Source organism: Chenopodium album, chromosome 17 (genome assembly GCF_948465745.1).
Source record: "Chenopodium album chromosome 17, dcCheAlbu1.1, whole genome shotgun sequence".
Taxonomy (NCBI): Eukaryota; Viridiplantae; Streptophyta; class Magnoliopsida; order Caryophyllales; family Amaranthaceae; genus Chenopodium; species Chenopodium album.
Window position 1 is genome coordinate 3,810,975 of NC_137850.1, and position 19,515 is coordinate 3,830,489.

The window sequence follows — 19,515 nt, forward strand, 5'->3', positions numbered from 1 at the left end:
ATTCTCAAGTGATTCATAATCAAATAAGAATTAGAGTCCATCCAATTGTTATTTTGGATGTGCAAATGGTTTATGTGACCTAACCTTACTTTGTTATAAGTAAGTTTACTTTCATCTAATTTTGCTTTTGTGATCTACTTTTATCAATGTCATAAAACAAAATTTAACTCGTATCTAGCAAAATGAAAACAATTTATTACCTTGGTCATGGATCAACACTTGTCCAAGCCAAGTAAAACCCAATCAGTATTCAAACTAACACTGAAAATTGTCTCATCAAAAACTGTAAATTGTTCTAAAATCATGATAAATATTCAGAAATTAAAACCATGAAGCTATCTTTAGCCACTCAAACACTTCTAGTGCACCTTCAAGCTTCACTTCCTTGCTAGCCTCACTTCTTTGCAGTTCCTGTCCAACATTAATAATGTTAAACACTGCAACTTGGTATCACATACCTAAGTGAAAGTTAAAATGTTTATAACATAGGATATTAGGTAACTCTTACTTGTCACTTCATCTTAGTGAGGACATCCTTGTTCAAGTACTGGCTTATTCTCCTTTCAGGTAATTCTCTGCATGATTCTTGAGTAAATCAACTAGCTTGACTACAGAATCCTCACCATCTTGTGAAAGTTTCTCTAGATCAAAACCATCATGTAGAGAATGCAGAATTATATCATGAACCTGATGATCTTTGTATGGTCTCCCTAACATACTCATGCGGTTAAATAGTTGAACCATCATATTCACATGAATCTGTACTGACTGGCCTGGCAAGAGTTTTCTCGAAATTATCTCGCCATTGATCTTGTAGGTTTCAAACCTAATATTTCCAGTCCAGGAGTCGTCGTTCTTGGGAACCATATTAATGATTTCCTCGACGTTTCCATCCAATTTCCCATCTGCATGGGAATTTAGTATTCCATTGCAAACATCACGTAAGCACTTGAATAAGAGATAAGGTTCATAGTCCATGAATCTTCTAGCCCAATCCTCTGGAATAGAAGACAACATTACATATGCGACTCTCTTAGAATCTGAAACATTTCTCAAATGCTTCTCAAGAGTCATGTCTGGACTAAATCTGCCCTCGATTGGTAAGTCTAAATGAAATTCGAGATTTTCGTTCCTTAGAAAACTTCTAAGTTCTCTTTCCCAATCGTTGAATTTGATAAAATTAAGCCTTGTTTTCATTGTTGGTGGTAAAGAATTACTGTCATCATTGTTACGGCTACCCATCTAAGTCAAAATAAGGCAAAGTTTAATAATTATGTTTAATTTAACATTAAAGTACCATATACGAATTAATTAGGTAACTTTAAAGCACTTTATTCAATATTAATTGATCCCAATTGAATTTTAAGTGATTCCAAGATCCTTTACTTGTGTAATAGTTGACCGGACTAAGGCCCTACCATCAAGCATTAAATTTTTAAGGTGAGTAAACTCTTTACTGATTACAACTCTTGTAACTCTTGGTTGGATAATTAACCATCACATGTTTAATTATTACCCTTTGCTTCAAGGTTCTAAACTCTTTAGGTAACCTTGTTGAGCATAACCAATTAAATATGTAGAACGTGATCTACCCCACAATACCTAAAATAACAAGTGACGCTCTGCTGAGGCCAACCCATCACTCGTGATTAAAGGATTGTTGGGTATCTAATTGGAAAAACAATCTCAATATTACTGGGACCTAGATTCATTTATGTTGTGATTATTTAGTGAACTCTAGCGCATCATCAATCAACATAAATAAAATCTAACCATGCATAATCTACTAATTTAATGCAATAAAACATGACATAGTATGTCCCCTTAGTCCTAAGAAAACTAGAAATGAAAAGCTCCCACTTGAATCATCATGGATCTCCATCCACCTTGCTCCTTTGGGCCTTCACTTCATGAGCTTCTATGGACTAACACTATTTAAATAACTAATCTATTTACTTTAAATAAAAGTTACAAAAATACTTAACGGTACGCAAACCGTATTTAGATTACAAAAATATATCACGATCCGCAGATCATATTTTAGAATCTATGGGTCATAATAGTCTATATATAGGAACATAATATCATATATTATAAAAGTGCCATATAATAAATCACTCAACATGCTTGTCTAAACTACAACATCAAATGTTCATAATTAAGGCAACACATTTCCTAAAATATCTCATATTTTAAATCATAATTAGATAATATCATATATTATTCATGACCAATCATAAAATATCATATATTTTAATTTAGGCATAAGATAGGATCAAATCTTATTTTAATCTAGAAAGATAAATCATATTTAATCTTTCATGATTATCCTAACAACTTTAGGAGATTCTATCCTAATTATTAGCCAATCAAATAATTTTAAAATCAATTATATCCCAATCTAATTATGGGATAATCACATTATTTAAATCAATTATTATCCTTTTGGAATATGCTCAGAATATCCTAATCAATCTTATCCAAAATTTATGGATAATTACCAATTTAAAAACTTTAAATATGGATAATATCAAATATAACAACTTTTCCAAGATTTCATTTTATCCAAAATAAAACCGATTTTATCCCAAAACAATTTTGTAATTATCTTGAAATAACTTTTCAAAAACAGAATTTTTTTTTTTTTTGAAAACCATACTGCACGGCTGCTGGCCACCGTGGTTGGCTAGCCGAGGCTAGCCACGGTGCCTAGCTGCTTCGCAGCAGCCACTGCCGCAAGGCAGCAGCACCCCGTAGCAGTGGCAGCCACGGCAGCAGCGTGCAACGCTTGCACAGCTGCTGCCCCGGCCACCTTGGACCGCCACCCTCCCCACCCCTCCCTCTTGGACCGCCACCAGGTCGTCAGCCGCCGCGGCTGCCGGCCTTAAAACTATTTTTTTTTTGGTTTTTAATTTAATTAAAATAACTTTTATAAAAATTAAATTAAATCAGTCCAAATTTTAAAATTAAATCACATTCAACTTAGGGTTCATTATAAAATTAATCCCAATTTAATTCTAACTCTTAAAATTAAATTAATGATCATACATAAAACATTTTTATGCATAAATCAATCCGATTAAAATTATGAAACATAAAACAAATTGAATTAAATCAAAATCAAGCACAAAAATCACATTTTAGGGCTAGGAATTTTCAAAATAATTCAAAATTAGGGTTAGGGGGTTCGTAATTTTTCAAATGATCTAGGGCTTAATTCGGTCCTCTTCATGGCTATTTGAGCATAATTAAATCGCATTTAATCAATTTCAAAAGTTTAATCACATTAAATATAACAATTGAACCATAATTAAATTAATTTTTCCCTCTTAATTGATTATTAAATTAACGTGGACTTCAAATTAATCGTATTAATATGATCAAGCGCGTTCATGCAAGAGGCTAACTGATACCACTATAGGAGTTTATAGGTACTACGCAGCGGAAAATCATGAATCATATTCATAAAAGTTCCTAATCCCAAGATCACATGCATAACACACAAGACACATAATCATACCTTTGAAGCGTGAATTCCATGTAGCAATTTAATTGACAAATCAGGGAGAGAATAGAGCCCCAAGCGTTGCTCCTCTACTTAGTCCACGAGCTTTGAACGAGCCGTCCACCAATACTAGATTGGCCGAGTGATTGAGGAAAACCGCGATCACCACCTTTAATGGACTAAGCCGACCACCACGATCCACCACCACCACAAACCACCACACTGGCGCCGAGGAGGAGAGAGAGAGCCGTGAGATAGAGAGGAGAGTTTGAGAGGGGTTGGTCTCGTGTTTGCTAATTAGGGTTTGATCTCACTGATCAGATAATTGCATACAACTAGCAAACCCTAGGCACCTAGTCTATTTATAATCACATTATAATTAGACTAGGGTTAGGAAGCCCAAAACCCTCAACCTTACTCCATATGGCGGCCATACTAGAGGATGAGGCCCATCATGGGCCTTGTCCTCTCGTGCCCGATCTAGACCCTTTGTGTGACCTTATAGGATCCGTCCATTGGGATTTGGGCCATTTTACTAGCCCAAAGATCGTTAGTACCTCTAGCTATGATAAAACGATGACCCAAATGTCCGAACTTAATTATCTCCATAATTTGATCCATTTATATATCTAGTAATTGCACACGACGAAGACATAAATCCTTCAAATACTGTCATCAATCACAACTAAAATTGAAGGTTAAACTAACATGAATTTGCTTAGATTCCTTTGAGTCATCATCAAAACTTAGGGTCAACACGGAGTTTTGCTATTATAATTTTCTTTGGAGTCTTTTTCTTATACACATTTAATCGTACGTTGTAGCTCTTCTCATCTTGTCCTAGGAGGATTAGCTCCTTCTCATCCATACCCTTTAAATGTTTTCTGAGGTAACTCGTTGGAATTGCCTAAACGTATCACATATGTACATGTTAGATTAGATCAACACAAATTAGGTTACGGTAATAATATTTTTACTCGATTATAGACATATTCAAGAATACATATAACCAACCAATTAATCTTATGGCTAATAAAAATGGATTGGAAAATTATATTGTATGTAAGATTTTCTTACCATTCGATATAACTTGGAGACATAGCTAGGACGCATAATAAATTTCAAATGAGGGTTTTGAGATTTGAAGGCTTCGAGCCTTTCCATAACACTTGTCATATCACCAGCCACAACAACTAAATTAAAAAAAAAAAAGTAAGGAGATGTATTGAAAACCTTGTTATAATGAGCGATTTCCATGAATATGTGAGAAGAGAACAAAATTCCATAAATACGCTACATTTTAATAAAATTCCCAACGTACTGTCCATTTTGGCAAGTGTAATTATTAATTTATTTTTTTTTTGCCAAATTTAAAACAAAACCGCTAATTGAATTAGCGGTTTCATATAATGTAAAACCGCTAATTGAATTAGCGGTTTTACGTACTGTAATATTGATTAGCTTGCTTGAGTAAGTGATTGAACAAATAAAATGCTAATTGAGGGTTCGTTTGGCATCGCTGTGGTTTTTTGTTTTTCAAAATCATATGATATATGTCCTATAATGAATAAAAAATTAGTCAAACTTATTAAGATAATGTTATTTTTGAAAACTGTCAACAAAAAAGTGGAAACACCTTTTTCTTGTTTCCCGTTTTTGGTTTTTTGTTTTCAAAAAAACTGAAAACTGAAAACAAAAAACGATGCCAAACAAGCCCTGAATTAACACATTTTGTTAATCCACTTCACTCACTCTCATCCGAACTTGTATGATAGATCATAAATTATTTATCCGATACGATCCATTGGACATCAATATTTTTACTCCCTGTGTTTCAAAATGTTAGTCCCATATGGAATCAATCACATAAAATAAGAAAAGAAATATATTTGAAATCTAACATTAAAGTACAACATAATTCATAATTAGTTTACCTTATTTAACTTTTTAAATTTTTTATTAGGAAAGCACAAGTTATAATTGTATAATTTAAGGTAAAGATTTCCATACTTAGAGTCATGTCATCAATTCAACTTATTAATTCCAAAAAAAAACAAGTTATAAATGAAATATATTCAATATGGGTATAGTTTTTTAAAACGCCCAAAATAGTATATGGGTCTAACATTATGAAACGGAAAGAGTACTAAAATCATTTACTATGTACGATCCATTATGGCACAGTTGCCTTCATTAAGTACAAGTTGTAGATAATGTAGAAGGGCTTAATTAGTTACTAGGTTATTAATGCGACGTACATTCCTATTTTTGAACATTTATCTAGCTTGTACTCTTTGCATGTACAGGCTATAGCATTGTTGCACTCTTAATATTGAAGATTTGAAGATCTGATGACGTATATATACGTGCTGCACAATTGTATCATATAGTACGATAAAAATGCATGCTTTGTATAAGTATCATTAAAAAAAGTTAAAAAAAAATATATAAATAAAATATAAATAATAGTAATAATTATAGTAAAAAAAAAAGCATAACATGGATTCTAATTTTAGATCATATAAGATACTTCCTCCGTTCTTTTTTTATTGTACCATAAGGGATTTCACGCTTGCCAATGCATTATTTTAGTTATCAATATCTTCAATTATACTTTTGTAAAAATTATAAAAATTTGATATTTGAAAAGTAGAGTTCGATACGAATCTAATTAGATCTCACATGACTATATTTTTCCTAATATATAAATCATAAATAATGATCAAAGAAGATTTAGTGAATAGTGTAAAAGTCCTAATGGTGCAATAAAATAAAAACGGAGGAAGTAGAAATAAACAACACTATTGTCCTAAATCATACGAAATATGTTCGTTGTATCTTAAATAATTATATTAAAAGTGAGGTTGTTCAGCCATTGTGACCACTAATAATGTCTAATTGCACAAAAATGCATTTTATTTCGACCTACTGTATAAACTCGGTACCAATTACTCCGTACCTAATAAAATATTACTCCATTTGTATTCTTGCTTGTGAAATTAATCCTCAAATTTATTAAGTAATACTCCGTAACTTTTATAAAAAGTCCATAAGCTAAGGGATTATTAATTCATCATAATGGAGAATAATTTTAGGCTAAGATAATATATAACGCGAAATTAAAGTAATTATTCAACTGAAAAAAAAAAAAAAAAGAAGAAAAAAAAGGAAAGAACTCATCAGCCACAATATACAAGCTTAAAGGGATCAATAATATTCACGTACCAATGTCAATACTAATTTCTTTAATTTCTTGCATATACGTTCTACCATGTCAATACTAATTCATAAAATATATACCCCGCTCATTTGAAGTCAAAAAAAAAAAAAAAGGAAAAAACTAATTATTTAATTACAGGCCAAGTACAAAGGTTTCACATCATGACATCTTCAGTCATACTTTAGTTCAATTTATACATACAAATAAACTAATTAACTTTCACATACATAAACTTAGAAACCAAGTAGTAATATGGATGTAGCTAGTTAAGCTAAAATCGCGGTACACGAAAGATGGTAACCTTGTATGCATTGCTTTGAGGGCAAACCAACTCAAAAACACAACCGTCGCCTGCTTGCAGATCATTCTCAAGCACAAATTTTTTCCATCCAATGCCGACGGCAGCTTGACTATTCTTATTGTACAAATTCAACCTTACCGGGTAGCTCCCCTCATGATCTGTTGCCTTCAAGTGAATTTGTTGTACTTCCAAAAGCCTCAAATGTTTTCTCACGTGACGAATTGGAAATGACTACACCATGTATGTGAAAACTAATTAGAGATCCCTTTGATTATCATCATGATATATGATTTTTACTAAATTATAATTAAACAATTATTTTTTCTTAATAATGATGAAATGAAGAGTAATTAAATAATCGATGAAGTATGATCTTACATATCGAAATACATTAGAGACATAGCTAGGTTGCATGATAACTTTGAAATGAGGGTTTATAGTTTTGTAAGCTTCGACCCTACTTTCAACATCTGTCGGATCCATGGGCTCGTGGACTGCAACATCATCATCATCCTCCTCTTTATACAAAGAAAAAATAAATAAAGACATTGATTAGTATATGTAATCTCACTTTTAATCACATGTTTGTCTAAAAATTATAGTTAATTACAACTATATATATTTAATTATAGGATACAATTTCATGCTACACATACAACAGATGAAGAGACGACTAAATTATAACTATTTATATTTGATTAATTAATACGAAATACATACTCGAATGATTTAATAGATTTAAGCATGTAAATGTAATAGTTGTAATTATAAATGAAAGGTGATTAAAACTGTATTAACTAATTAATTAATACGAAAACATACTCAAATATAATAGTAACTAATTAATACGAAAAACATACTCAAATATAATAACTAAAGTATAACACATACCGGTTCAAGGACTTGTCTTGCTAATTAATTCTAAACGAAAGGTGATTGAAACATATAATAACTACTTAAATTGTTTTGTAATAAGTTAAAGAGATTATTTTACCTGAAAAAGAAATGTCGTCGTGATCATTAACATCATTTAGAACCATCTCTTCGGATGCCGATGAAATTTGTTCTACTTGTTGATCATACTCGATTTCAAAACCGGTGGTGTCAAAAATGTTGAGTTGAAACATAGAATCGCGTTCATCATACTTGAACAATAGAAAATCACCGCGTTTGATTGAGTAGTTCATCACAACCCTTTCCCAACCTTTTGTTAGCCAAACTTGATCACTTTCTTTATAAACTTCGACTCTCCAAACCCTACCATCTTTGCCAACTCTTAGCCTCACATAATCATACGCAAATCGTTGTCCATTTTTATTCACATATTCTTCCGGTATTCTCTGTCCATCAACAAGAATACAAATTAAAAAAAAAAAAAAAAAAAAAAAAATTATAGGGTGCAATTATAAATAATATATACATACATGACTAAGAAAAATGCATGAAAAAACTTACTAGTTTGTTTGTTTGAGTTGAAGGAGAAATCATAATTTTGTAGAAGTGAATTTCATTATCCATTGTTGAATTTGCACTCGTGGCAATCGACAATGAGTGTACCACGTACTTTAATTTTCATTAATTATATTAGCATGGTTTACTACTTGTACTCTCCAAAGATAAAAGGGGGGGCTAGCATTGCATGCGCATATGTCAATACGTCATAAGATCTTCGGTCTTAAAGAGTGCAATAATATTGCAATAATGCTTCATGTACATGCAAAGAGTTATCTTGTATGCTTAAAAGATGTACAATGAAATCAATGGTATGATCGACTAAAAATAGAAATGTATTCAGAGACTAACTAATTAAAGAGACGGTACATCTATAACTCCATGTTGGGTGATCAAGGGATGTGATCGAAAGTCAAAACAAATAAATGTTTTAACTACGTGAAACTACAAATGTTGGATGGATCGGATAAGTTTGTTCTACAAGATTGGATGAGAAGGAAAAAATGGGTTATCATACTTTTAAATACAAGAAAATTACAAAATCTTACACTTGGGTGCATATAAATTATAAAATTTATACATGTCCAAATGTAAATTTATATATGTAATGAATTAGACAAAAAAAAAAGGGGTGCACGTGCACCTAAATATATATGGTTCGAATTTTTTATTTTTTTGGCACAAAAATTTGCTGGTTCTCCTAGACATGGAAAAGTTTAGTACCGTAATTAAGTTAAGTCGATTTGTGTATAGTATAAATTAATTCTTTTATTAATATAAAAAAGAAAAATATACAAGAAAAAATAAATGGTTTGTTAAACCGGTTTTTATTATATACCATTTACATCCCCACAATACAAATACTGAAAAAACCTTAATATCCAATATTATGAATTGGACCCAAAAAACTAGCTTAGGCTCCGTGCCATGCACGATAAGTGTAATTTTTCTGTAAAAAAAATAGTTATATATAGCAAATAAAAGTGATGCTTTAAAGTAATTTCTCTAGTATCAATAATATGAATCAATTTTACTACGGAGTATTACTTTTTTAGCAAAATCTAATATTACTTCGTTTATCAGATAATAAAAAATGAGTTCAAATAATATTTTAGATAAATGTATTAAAAAGGAGTTGAAATAATATTTTAGGTAAATGTATGTGGAAGAATTATGAACACCAAATAAAAAGTAATATTTTTGTCATAAAGATAATATAAAAGAATTGTATCAAATATTCACCAAAAAAAAAATGGTTAAAAAGAAATGGGGGATTTTTGAGGGAAAAAACAGCACCACAATGTGACACGTATCACTCCCGGTGTCTGTTTTAATATTAAGTTATTGATTCAACAACCCTTCAAATCTCAAGCATATACTACTCCTATAGTATCATCATTGTCTTCAATTCTTGCAACTAGGCAAACTCATATGAAGTAAGAGTTTAGCAACATATGTCACATAAAGATGATAAGAACGAAGAATGTATCGTACCACCTATAAGTAACTAGCTATTGATAATGAACAATGCATGAATTTTTAGATTAATTGGCCTTTTACAAAATATACAATTATACTTGGTTTGTATAAAACTTGATGTTTTCATCCATCAAGGAAAAGATCGAGAATATTAGACATAAAAAAATAAATTAATGTGTTTATCATCGTCTAACATATATATATGGTGGCAAACCTTAAATGACACCTTGGAGCAAGGGGAAATTTTAACTATAAAATATCTATATATACAATATTGAAAGTCCTTATATAATATCCTTAGCTTGATAATTGTTGTCTAATTAACATGCATTTACCACTCCTTTAATGTGACGCGACACAATTGTTATTCACATTGACATGAAAAACTCTGGATCTTTTACCAAAATGGCTAATTTTACAAAAATATTTACCAAAACGGTTAATTATAAATTTTAATTCGCAAACTAGCTAATTTATCAACTTGGAAGGAATTTATCTATTTTTTATATTCCTTAGAACTAGTTTGCTTCACTTTATGGTTTTTATTTTTTTTATTTTTTTATTCTTTTTTTTACTTATAAAAAAAAATTGTTTTTTTTTTTATATAAATTTTGGTTTTTTGTTTTTCTATGGGAAATTATAACGCCATAGTTAAAATATCCCATTAATTTGAATAGTGACAGGGTAAAGTCGTATCCCCTAATCAAAAGTAATTCCTAAAACCACTAACTAAATATAGATAGGGAAGTAGGGTCGAATCCACAGGGAAACAAGTCTTTCTATTCCTAACTAATTATTATAATCTAAACTATCAAGGTAACCAATATTGTTATTGTAAAAAGGAATTAAACTACGGAGATCAAGTTCAGGGAGAAAAACAATAATAAGAAGGCCTAGGGTCACAGGTTCACCAATAATTAATATTCTGGGATAAAACATGACAATCAATAATCAACATTGCACAAATAACATGATTAACAGGCTCTCGCAATTTATTAACCAACATAGATCTAACAGGCTCTCGCAATTTACTAGATCTAAGTTCCTATTGAAAATAGCCTTTAATATTAAATTAACATATGCTCGATTCATCAATTCAATATTGCTAAACATTCACAATCAAATTACATCTGCTCGATTCATAATCTAATTGCAAAGAATTAAAACAATTCAATAAGAAATTATCATGCAATATCAATAATCAATAATAACAAATTATCCCTTCATATTAATTATGGATCCCCATAAACCCTAGAATTAAACTACTCGGACATAATTAAATCTAAAGTAAACGAAGCAATAAAAGTAGTCATGATAGAATAAAGAAATAAAATAAATAACTGAAATTAAAAGAGAAGAAATCGTTACCAAAGTTAAAAGGAACAAGAGTTGTAGAGAGACAAAATAATACTAAGAGTTTAAGAGAAGAGAGAAAGAGAAAAGTTAAAGAGAGAAAAGAGAGAGTAAGGGAAGGGAGAAAAGAATTCCCCCCAAAATTCGCTTAACAAAAGCGTATTTATACTAAGCTAGAAAATCCTAAGTTAAAACAAATTAAACGATGCTTAAAACGTCCTCCAGAAACACGCGCCCGATCGGGCGAGGCACCGCCCGATCGGGCGCGCCTTTTTGATCGGACGAAGGGCTGCTGCGATATAAGTCTTCTTTTCCCGATCGGGCGCACTATCGGGCGGACCATCGGGCGGACACCTTTGGGCCGCTTGGACTCCTCGTTTGGGCTCGTAACTTGGCCCAAACCAAATATCCTCTTTGGGGCTTAAATCATTCGGTCCAAATGCCTCGTCTTCACACAAGTCGAGCCCTTATTCACCGGCTTGATTACTCTAACCGATCTTGGGCTATGAAAGATGGTCGTGCTCCTCCAATGCTCGTAGTTGCTCCATAAAATCTCGGGAAAATGCTCCAAAGGTGCAATTCCCTACAAAACTCAACCAAAACTACGAAAACACTAGAAAACACATATTAGCAATAAAAGTGGCTCTAAAGAGCCAAAAACACTACTAATTATGACCAAGGGACGGGGGTAAAATACTATATAAAATGGACATATCAAATAGTAACATTCAACATAGTATATTTGCAACAATTCTCAATTTTTTTTAAAAAGTTACACAAAATAAACAATCACTTAAAAAATTGATCCAAACTTCCGGTCAAAAAAGAATCTATTTTTTAACAGATAAAGATAGAAATATATTAAGGTCTATAGGCCCAAAATTTCTAATGCACTTACAGGGAGAAAAAGGTGTATTAGAATAAGATAAAAGCCTAAAATTTAGAAAGCAAATAGGAACAATCAAGTCTTGAATATAAATAACTAGAGTTATACAACTATTAAACAGAGAATCATTTTATTTACTCCGAAAACAGCCAATATCAAAGCTTCTTTTAAAAGATTGAAGATAAGGCACCCAAATCAAGATGCAAATACAAGCTAATAGTGTATTTATAATTATGCATATACCTCTAAAATAAGTAGTAATAACCTAAAGATCGATATAGCTGATAAATTTTTTTTTTTTTTTTTGGTTTTATTTTAAAAAAAAAAAAAATCTTTAAGAAAATTAAAATAAAACAAAAAAACAAATTAAAAAAAATTAATAAAGTGAACCAAACCGGTTCAAAGAAAAATAATAAATAGATAAATTAATTCCTTCAAAATTAATAAATTAGCTAGTTTGGGAATAAAATTTTATAATTAGCCATTTTGATAAATATTTTTGTCAAATTAGCCATTTTGATAAAACATCCAAAAACTCTCTCAATAATCTCTCCGACCTTTCATGTATGTATTGCATAGTGTGTTTGAGCCACACCAAGTAATCAATATGTTCCACTTCATACTATAGGCATGTTCAACGTAACGTTTCTACCACGCAGGTATCTTGTGTTTACATCAAGTAGGCTCCACGTAATCATCTTTCAAAACATCGTACCATACAATAATGTCACCTCTAAAGGCTTACATACACCCATGCTAAATTTCAATACCCTCCTTAACATGTATGATCACACAAGATCTCGAATTCGAGATCTCCAAATGTACAATCACCACTCCCTCGGCTTGATCACTTGCTACATCTAGGAATTCCTCACTTGCTAGTTGCTATATTTGTGACTTCAGACATGCTACACTCTACAACGTTAGATCAATTTAGGCAATCTAATCTTAGGCCCCTTTCTTTAGAGCTGCTCTATTCTGCTGAAATCTGCTCTGCTTCAATCTGCTCTGCTCTACCCTACTCTATTTAAAAATAATACTTAATATTGAATTGTTATAATAATAATTAATATTTAATAATAATAAATAATTAATATTTAATAATAATAAATAATTAATATTTAATAATAATAATTAATAATAATAATTAATTAATATTTAATAATAATAATTAATTAATATTTAATAATAATAATATTATTAAAAATTAATATTTAATAATAACAACAATAAATAATTAATATTTAATAATAATAATATTATTAAAAATTAATATTTAATAATAATAATAATATTAAAAATTATTATTTAATAATAAATAATAAATAATATTTAATAATTAAACTAATAATTAATATTGAATAATAATAATAATAATAATAAATAATAAATAATAATAATAATAATTAATATTTATTTATAATAATAAAAATAATAAATAATAATGATAATAAATAATAAATAATAATAATAATAGTAGTAAAAATAATATTGATAATAATATTTTCTCACTCAAAAAAAAAATAATGACAATAATAGTAGTAATAATACTTAATAATAATAATAATAATAATAATTATAATAATTGATTTTTTATAATATAAATTAATATTTAAAGATAATAACTAATATTTAAATATAATACTAATTATTAATTTTTAATAATAATAATAATAATAATTAAATAATATTTAATAATTATTATAATAATAATTAATATTTAATAATTATAATAATAATGCGATAATATTGATAATAGTAGTAGTAATAATATTGATAATAGTAGTAGTAGTAGTAGTAGTAGTAGTAGTAGTAGTAATAATAATAATAATAATAATAATAATAATAATAATGAAATCTGCTCTGCTCTGCTCTGCTTTGCCCAAAAGCTTAAAAGAACAGGGTCTTAGTCTATTGGTAAAGTTGTAATATTGATTGTTGGGCCTTAGGTCAAGGCCCACTATAGGAGCTAAAATGACTCACATATAATTTAAGTGAGTTTTCATCATAAAGGCATACTTCTATAATTGATTACTAGCCCACAAACCTACTAAGTTAGTCATTTACAATTTTACATACCATTCTTTCGAAGCAGGACAAGTTTGATACTTCGGTTGGATCCACTCAAGATGGATTATGAATTAGAAGTAGAGATGTCAATTATTTGGTTTGATTCAAATGTTTATATATCAAGATAATTCAAATGTTTATATATCAAGATATAGAAAATCAGTCCAAAATAAAAAAAATAAAAAAAGAGTTGGGCCGGTCTTATTTAAAATCTAACTTGATCCTATTTATACTCTTAGCTTGTCAAATAATGAAGTGTTAGTAATTAAGTGAATGTGGTATAATACTTATGTTCGTTAGTCATTTGGTATCTTTTTAAATTAAATGGTACTCCATATTGAGTAATACAGTTCAAACTAGGCTAGGAAAAATAAAAAACATTATTTTTATTCATTACCCTCTCTAATTGAGGTACATTGACCTGTACAAATTATCAGAATTATTCATTACCCTCTTTTGTCTCCTTAATATAACCAGTCTCCAACAAAATAATCCACCAGTTTAAACTAACATATATAACAAACATAAATACCAAGGAAAAAAAACAAGATCGAGCTATATGTACCTATTCCTGAATCCTGAACAGGAAGGTGATGATCTAAATTTGAAGCGAACTCACTGATTCCAATTGACATAACTATGAGCCAAACATTATATCCAATCTGTTCACCAATACATACAATTGAGCAAAAACAACATACTTTGAATTTCTATGAAAATTAATCGCGATACAAAAAAAATTGAAACAAATCTTCAAATTAAATTATTGACCTTTTAGCAACAATGAACATAAAAATGCAACAGCACAAGGTCAACAAGCCAAAGAGAATTATGAAAAGAAACAATAGTACTAAAGCGGGACGAAGTCAAGCACTTGGTAAGTGGATGAAATTTCATATGAGCGGGTATAAAGGGGAGTGAGGGTTATGGTTGAACCACAACGCTCCGCTTTAAACTTGAGGAAGAGAAGAGTGGTGTTGGTAGGTAAGCTACAATCACATCGATCACCATCTGGAACAATAAGCGAGTAATCGGCCAAGCATAAGATTTTGTTGGTGTCATCTAGACAAAACAGCTTATCAAACCCGTAGGTATAATCATCTACAGAGAAATCTTCATCAATAACCCGAGTGGACCACTGCACGTCACACCACTTTCCTGTGGCAACCTCTTATGCACGAACAAGATTAGGAAGTTTACGGACATGAAGATAGAGGACACCATCAACAAGTACAGCATCCAGAACTCTGTTCCAATTTGGAGTCTAGACATTTCCATGTAGCAGCACGAGTACTACCTTGAGTGGGAGGATAAAAGGCATAGAGGTAAGACGAGGAGAGCTGGTTGTCATTCAAGTGAACTAGAATGCGATTGTTGGTAGGGTCCGGAATGACTGGCGTATATGCACTACAATCCACCAGTTTGGAAGGCAAAGGGCCAAGCGACTTCCAAGAGCCATGTGTTGCCACACCATTGGTATCGACACGAAGAATATTGAGATATTATCGTATATTAGGAGATTTGATAGAATATTTCCATATATTTATCTTCTCTATTTTAGTTATTTTCCCGATATCTTTGTAACTCTATATATTCCCGATTATCATTAATGAGAAGACAAGCTATTCTACTCTAATTATTTTCCAATTTACTCTAATTTATCATGGTATCAAGAGCAGGTTGATTTTTTTTCCAAAATTAATAAAATTGATTAATCATGTCCGGTGACGTTATTCCAACGCCACCACCGCCACCACCACCACCTTCTAAGATTGAACCTAATTCCCCATACTATCTCGGACCGCAAGATCGGCCCGGGGACTACATCACACCCACACGTCTCAAAGGTGACAATTATGATGAATGGGCGGCTGACATTCAGACGGCCTTGGAAGCACGCCGGAAGTTTGAGTTCTTGGACGGCACAATTAATGAACCCCAATCTCCCTGTACAAAGTCCGATTGGACTGCGATTAACGCCATGTTAATTTCATGGCTTTCGAACACCATAGATCCAGAAGTGAAGGCTTCTCTTTCGAAATTCAGAGAGGTAAAGCCCTTTTGGGATCACCTCAAGAAGAGATTCGCACAGACCAATGGACCACGCATACAGCAACTCCGATCTTCGCTCGCCAAGTGTGAGCAGACCAAATCCATGCCAGTTTCTGTATACTACGGCAAATTACATTCAATATGGCAAGAACTTGACCACCATGAACCATTGATTTCTTGTGCGTGTTGTGCATCTTGTACAGCAGGGAGGCTTCACGAACAGAGGAGGGAACAATCTCGGCTTCATGACTTCTTGATGGGTTTATACTCTGATTTTTACTCTTCCCTTCGTACTAATATTTTATCGCAGGATCCATTGCCAAGCCTCGATAGGGCATATCAACTCGTGGTACAAGACGAGCGTGTTCGAACTGCTCGACAGGAATCCGAGCCAAAATCTACAGAGGCTGTCGGATTCGCTGTTCGGGCCAATTCTGGTGGTGGGCGAGGTTCCACTGATCGAGTCTGCACTCATTGCAAGAAGCCGGGGCACGACTTCTCAAATTGCTGGTTCAAAACTCCCTGCCCTCACTGCAACAAAAAGGGCCATGACCCGAGACGATGCTACGAGGTACACGGGTACCCTGCTGGCTGGGTGCCTGGGCAGCGTGACAAGGCAACAGCTCAAGGCAGAGGTGTGCGTGCTAATGCCACAACAGTTGAGGGCGAGTCACATTCCTTAGGTTCGGCCTTGACCTTTGGAACAGACCCGGCATTTCCAAAGCAGTAGACATCCCCATCAAGGCAGGTGTAGATGAATTCAGATAGATCATTGACCGGCACTGAGGCCCACGTCCCAACCGCACCAGCACGACTAATACTATCATCTATCATCGAATTAATGGAACCAAAATGTAAGTGAGACGCGCCCATGTAATAATGCAATTCAGAATCGGACGATGGTGATATATATTAGTGCGGAGAAAAGAATAAAAACCAGAATACAGTCCCATTAAAAAATCATGAAGACGAGATTGTTCTCTCCGTTGTTCGTGAAGCCGACCTGCTGTACATGAAGAGCAACACGCACAAGAAATTAAAGGCTCATGGTGGTCCAGCTCATGCCATATAGCTTGTAATTTCCCGTAGTAGATGGAAACCGGCATTGACTTGGTCTGCTCACATTTAGCGAGCAACGACCGAAGCTGCCGAATACGTAGACCATTGGGTTCAATTTTAGGTGGTGGTGGTGGTGTTTTATCGTCCTCGGCCATGATAAATTATGAAAAAATAAAAATAAAAAATCAACCTGCTGTTGATACCAATACAAATTAGAGAGGAAAAGATAATTGTATGGCTTGCCTTCTCATTAATCACAATGAAAATATATAGAGTTATATCCTTCTAACCCTAGAATAAAAAATAACCTAGGATATTAGGAAATTAACAAAATTATAAAAGATAATATTCTACCATATCAAATAATATCCCGAAATATCTTAATACTTGTTCAATATTCTGCTAATTCTTTGTTCTGATTTATTGAACTAAACTGAACTAAAATGAATAGAACTGAAACAAAGACAGAGAAGGAAATTGGTGAGACGAATGAAAAACCTAAAGATTTTTTTTGTTTTATTTCTTTAATAAAAGCCCCCTAAGTTTTTTTATTTTTAATAATAAAACCCCCCTAAGTTTTTTAATTACGAAATTAGGGTCCAGTTTGGCAGCATGGTAACAAAACTAGACTTGGCCACATAATGTGGACTTTGTTACGGAGTACAAGATTAGTGTTACTGTTGGGCTATTTAAGCAAAGAGCGAGGTCAGAAATGAGAAGCATTGAAAGTAGTTGACTAAGCAAATTGTTTTGGCAAACATTGTTGGTTTCAATCGTGGCTTTGTAACTTAGTGATTGTGATTTGTGACCATTCAACTCATCCACGTTGAGTCGTTGACCACTGCCAGCTGTTGTTGCCGGTTACCATTGCCGTTTGTCTTCACTACAGGTTGTGGTGGATTCGGACTTGGGACTTATGATTAGAGTCGAACTAGGTTAAGTCCCGGTAATTTTCGATATTTATCACTTTTTAACCAGTATATGACATGTGTTATTTCTAATTTCACGTTTAGTATATAGTATTAGTATTGATAGATAGATGACAAAGAATAAGCAACTAGAAGACATACGGTTAAGGACAATATAAAACAACACTATTTTTTTTTTATATAGAACTTAAAAGATTATGCAAGTGCATGGAACTCAATAAAAAAAAATTACCAACATAAAAATTTAAGATTCCTATTTCTAAATTTTATGTCATATTTTGACATAATTTATATTTTTTTTTCTTTAAAATATTAGAGTTCTATTGTCTAATTACTTTTTTAATGAAGTCATATGCATGTACTACCTTCGATTTTTTTTAGTTGGAACTTTGAAATATTTTATATTTCTCAAATAATATCCCAAAGTTGCAACTAAAAAAAATCGAATGTAGTATATATATTGATTAACTAACTACATTGAGGTTACGGGGCAATACCTTTATATAGTAAGACATTTCACAGGAAACTTTGGCCCTTTTCTTTTGAGCTTCTGAACAAACTGAGTAGAGTAGATTTCAGCTGAGTAAAACAAAGTAGAGCAGCTCAAAAGTACAGGGCAAAGCAGAAGTAGTTTAAACAATTTCCTTTGTCATTTGTCTCATATTATATATTTATTTATTTATTATTATTAATATTATTATTATTATAAAAATATCAAAAAAAACCTACAAAGTCTCAATTTACTAGAAATTGGTGGGGAGCCGAGATACAATCTGAGCTTCCACCCCTCTAGCTATAGCGAACCCGATCCTGCTGAACATGTGAACAGCTGCACGAGCACCAATATCCCGAGGCTTAGTGAACGCCTGAACCTACTTCAGCAACGCAATACCATCTTTCTCTAATTTCTCCAACAAAGAAAATGAGAAAGGAAGAAAACCATAATCAATAGCCCTGCAACGCGTCCCATATTTGTCCCGCTTCCGCTGAGCCGCCGCTGACACAACACGACCAGGAACAAAAGTTGAGATTAATAAAAGTTGTAATTTTGTTAGGGTGAAACCTTTATTTATGATAATAGGAACAAAAGTCACATAACCTTGTTTGTAAGAGGGGAATAATCGAATATATAGTGATAATTAGAGAATGTATCCACTTTTCTTTAAAAATTCCTCTATTGTATTTATAAAAAAATTTGGTTAATTTTTT

At 32.0% G+C, this 19,515-nt stretch overlaps 1 protein-coding gene across 1 annotated transcript; it reads left to right on the forward strand.

The window, feature by feature from the left end:
• Positions 1 to 15,983: 15,983 nt before the first annotated feature.
• LOC145588523 (uncharacterized) lies at positions 15,984 to 17,048 on the forward strand. Its single transcript, XM_081645169.1, has one exon. It carries the CDS (start codon positions 15,984 to 15,986, stop codon positions 17,046 to 17,048), a length of 1,065 nt encoding a protein of 354 aa, XP_081501295.1.
• Positions 17,049 to 19,515: the final 2,467 nt, after the last annotated feature.

What these genes read in the sequence shown, in the direction of transcription:
- LOC145588523 (XM_081645169.1), top strand. Translation starts at nt 15,984, where the DNA reads ATGTCCGGTGACGTTATTCCAACGCCACCACCGCCACCACCACCACCT.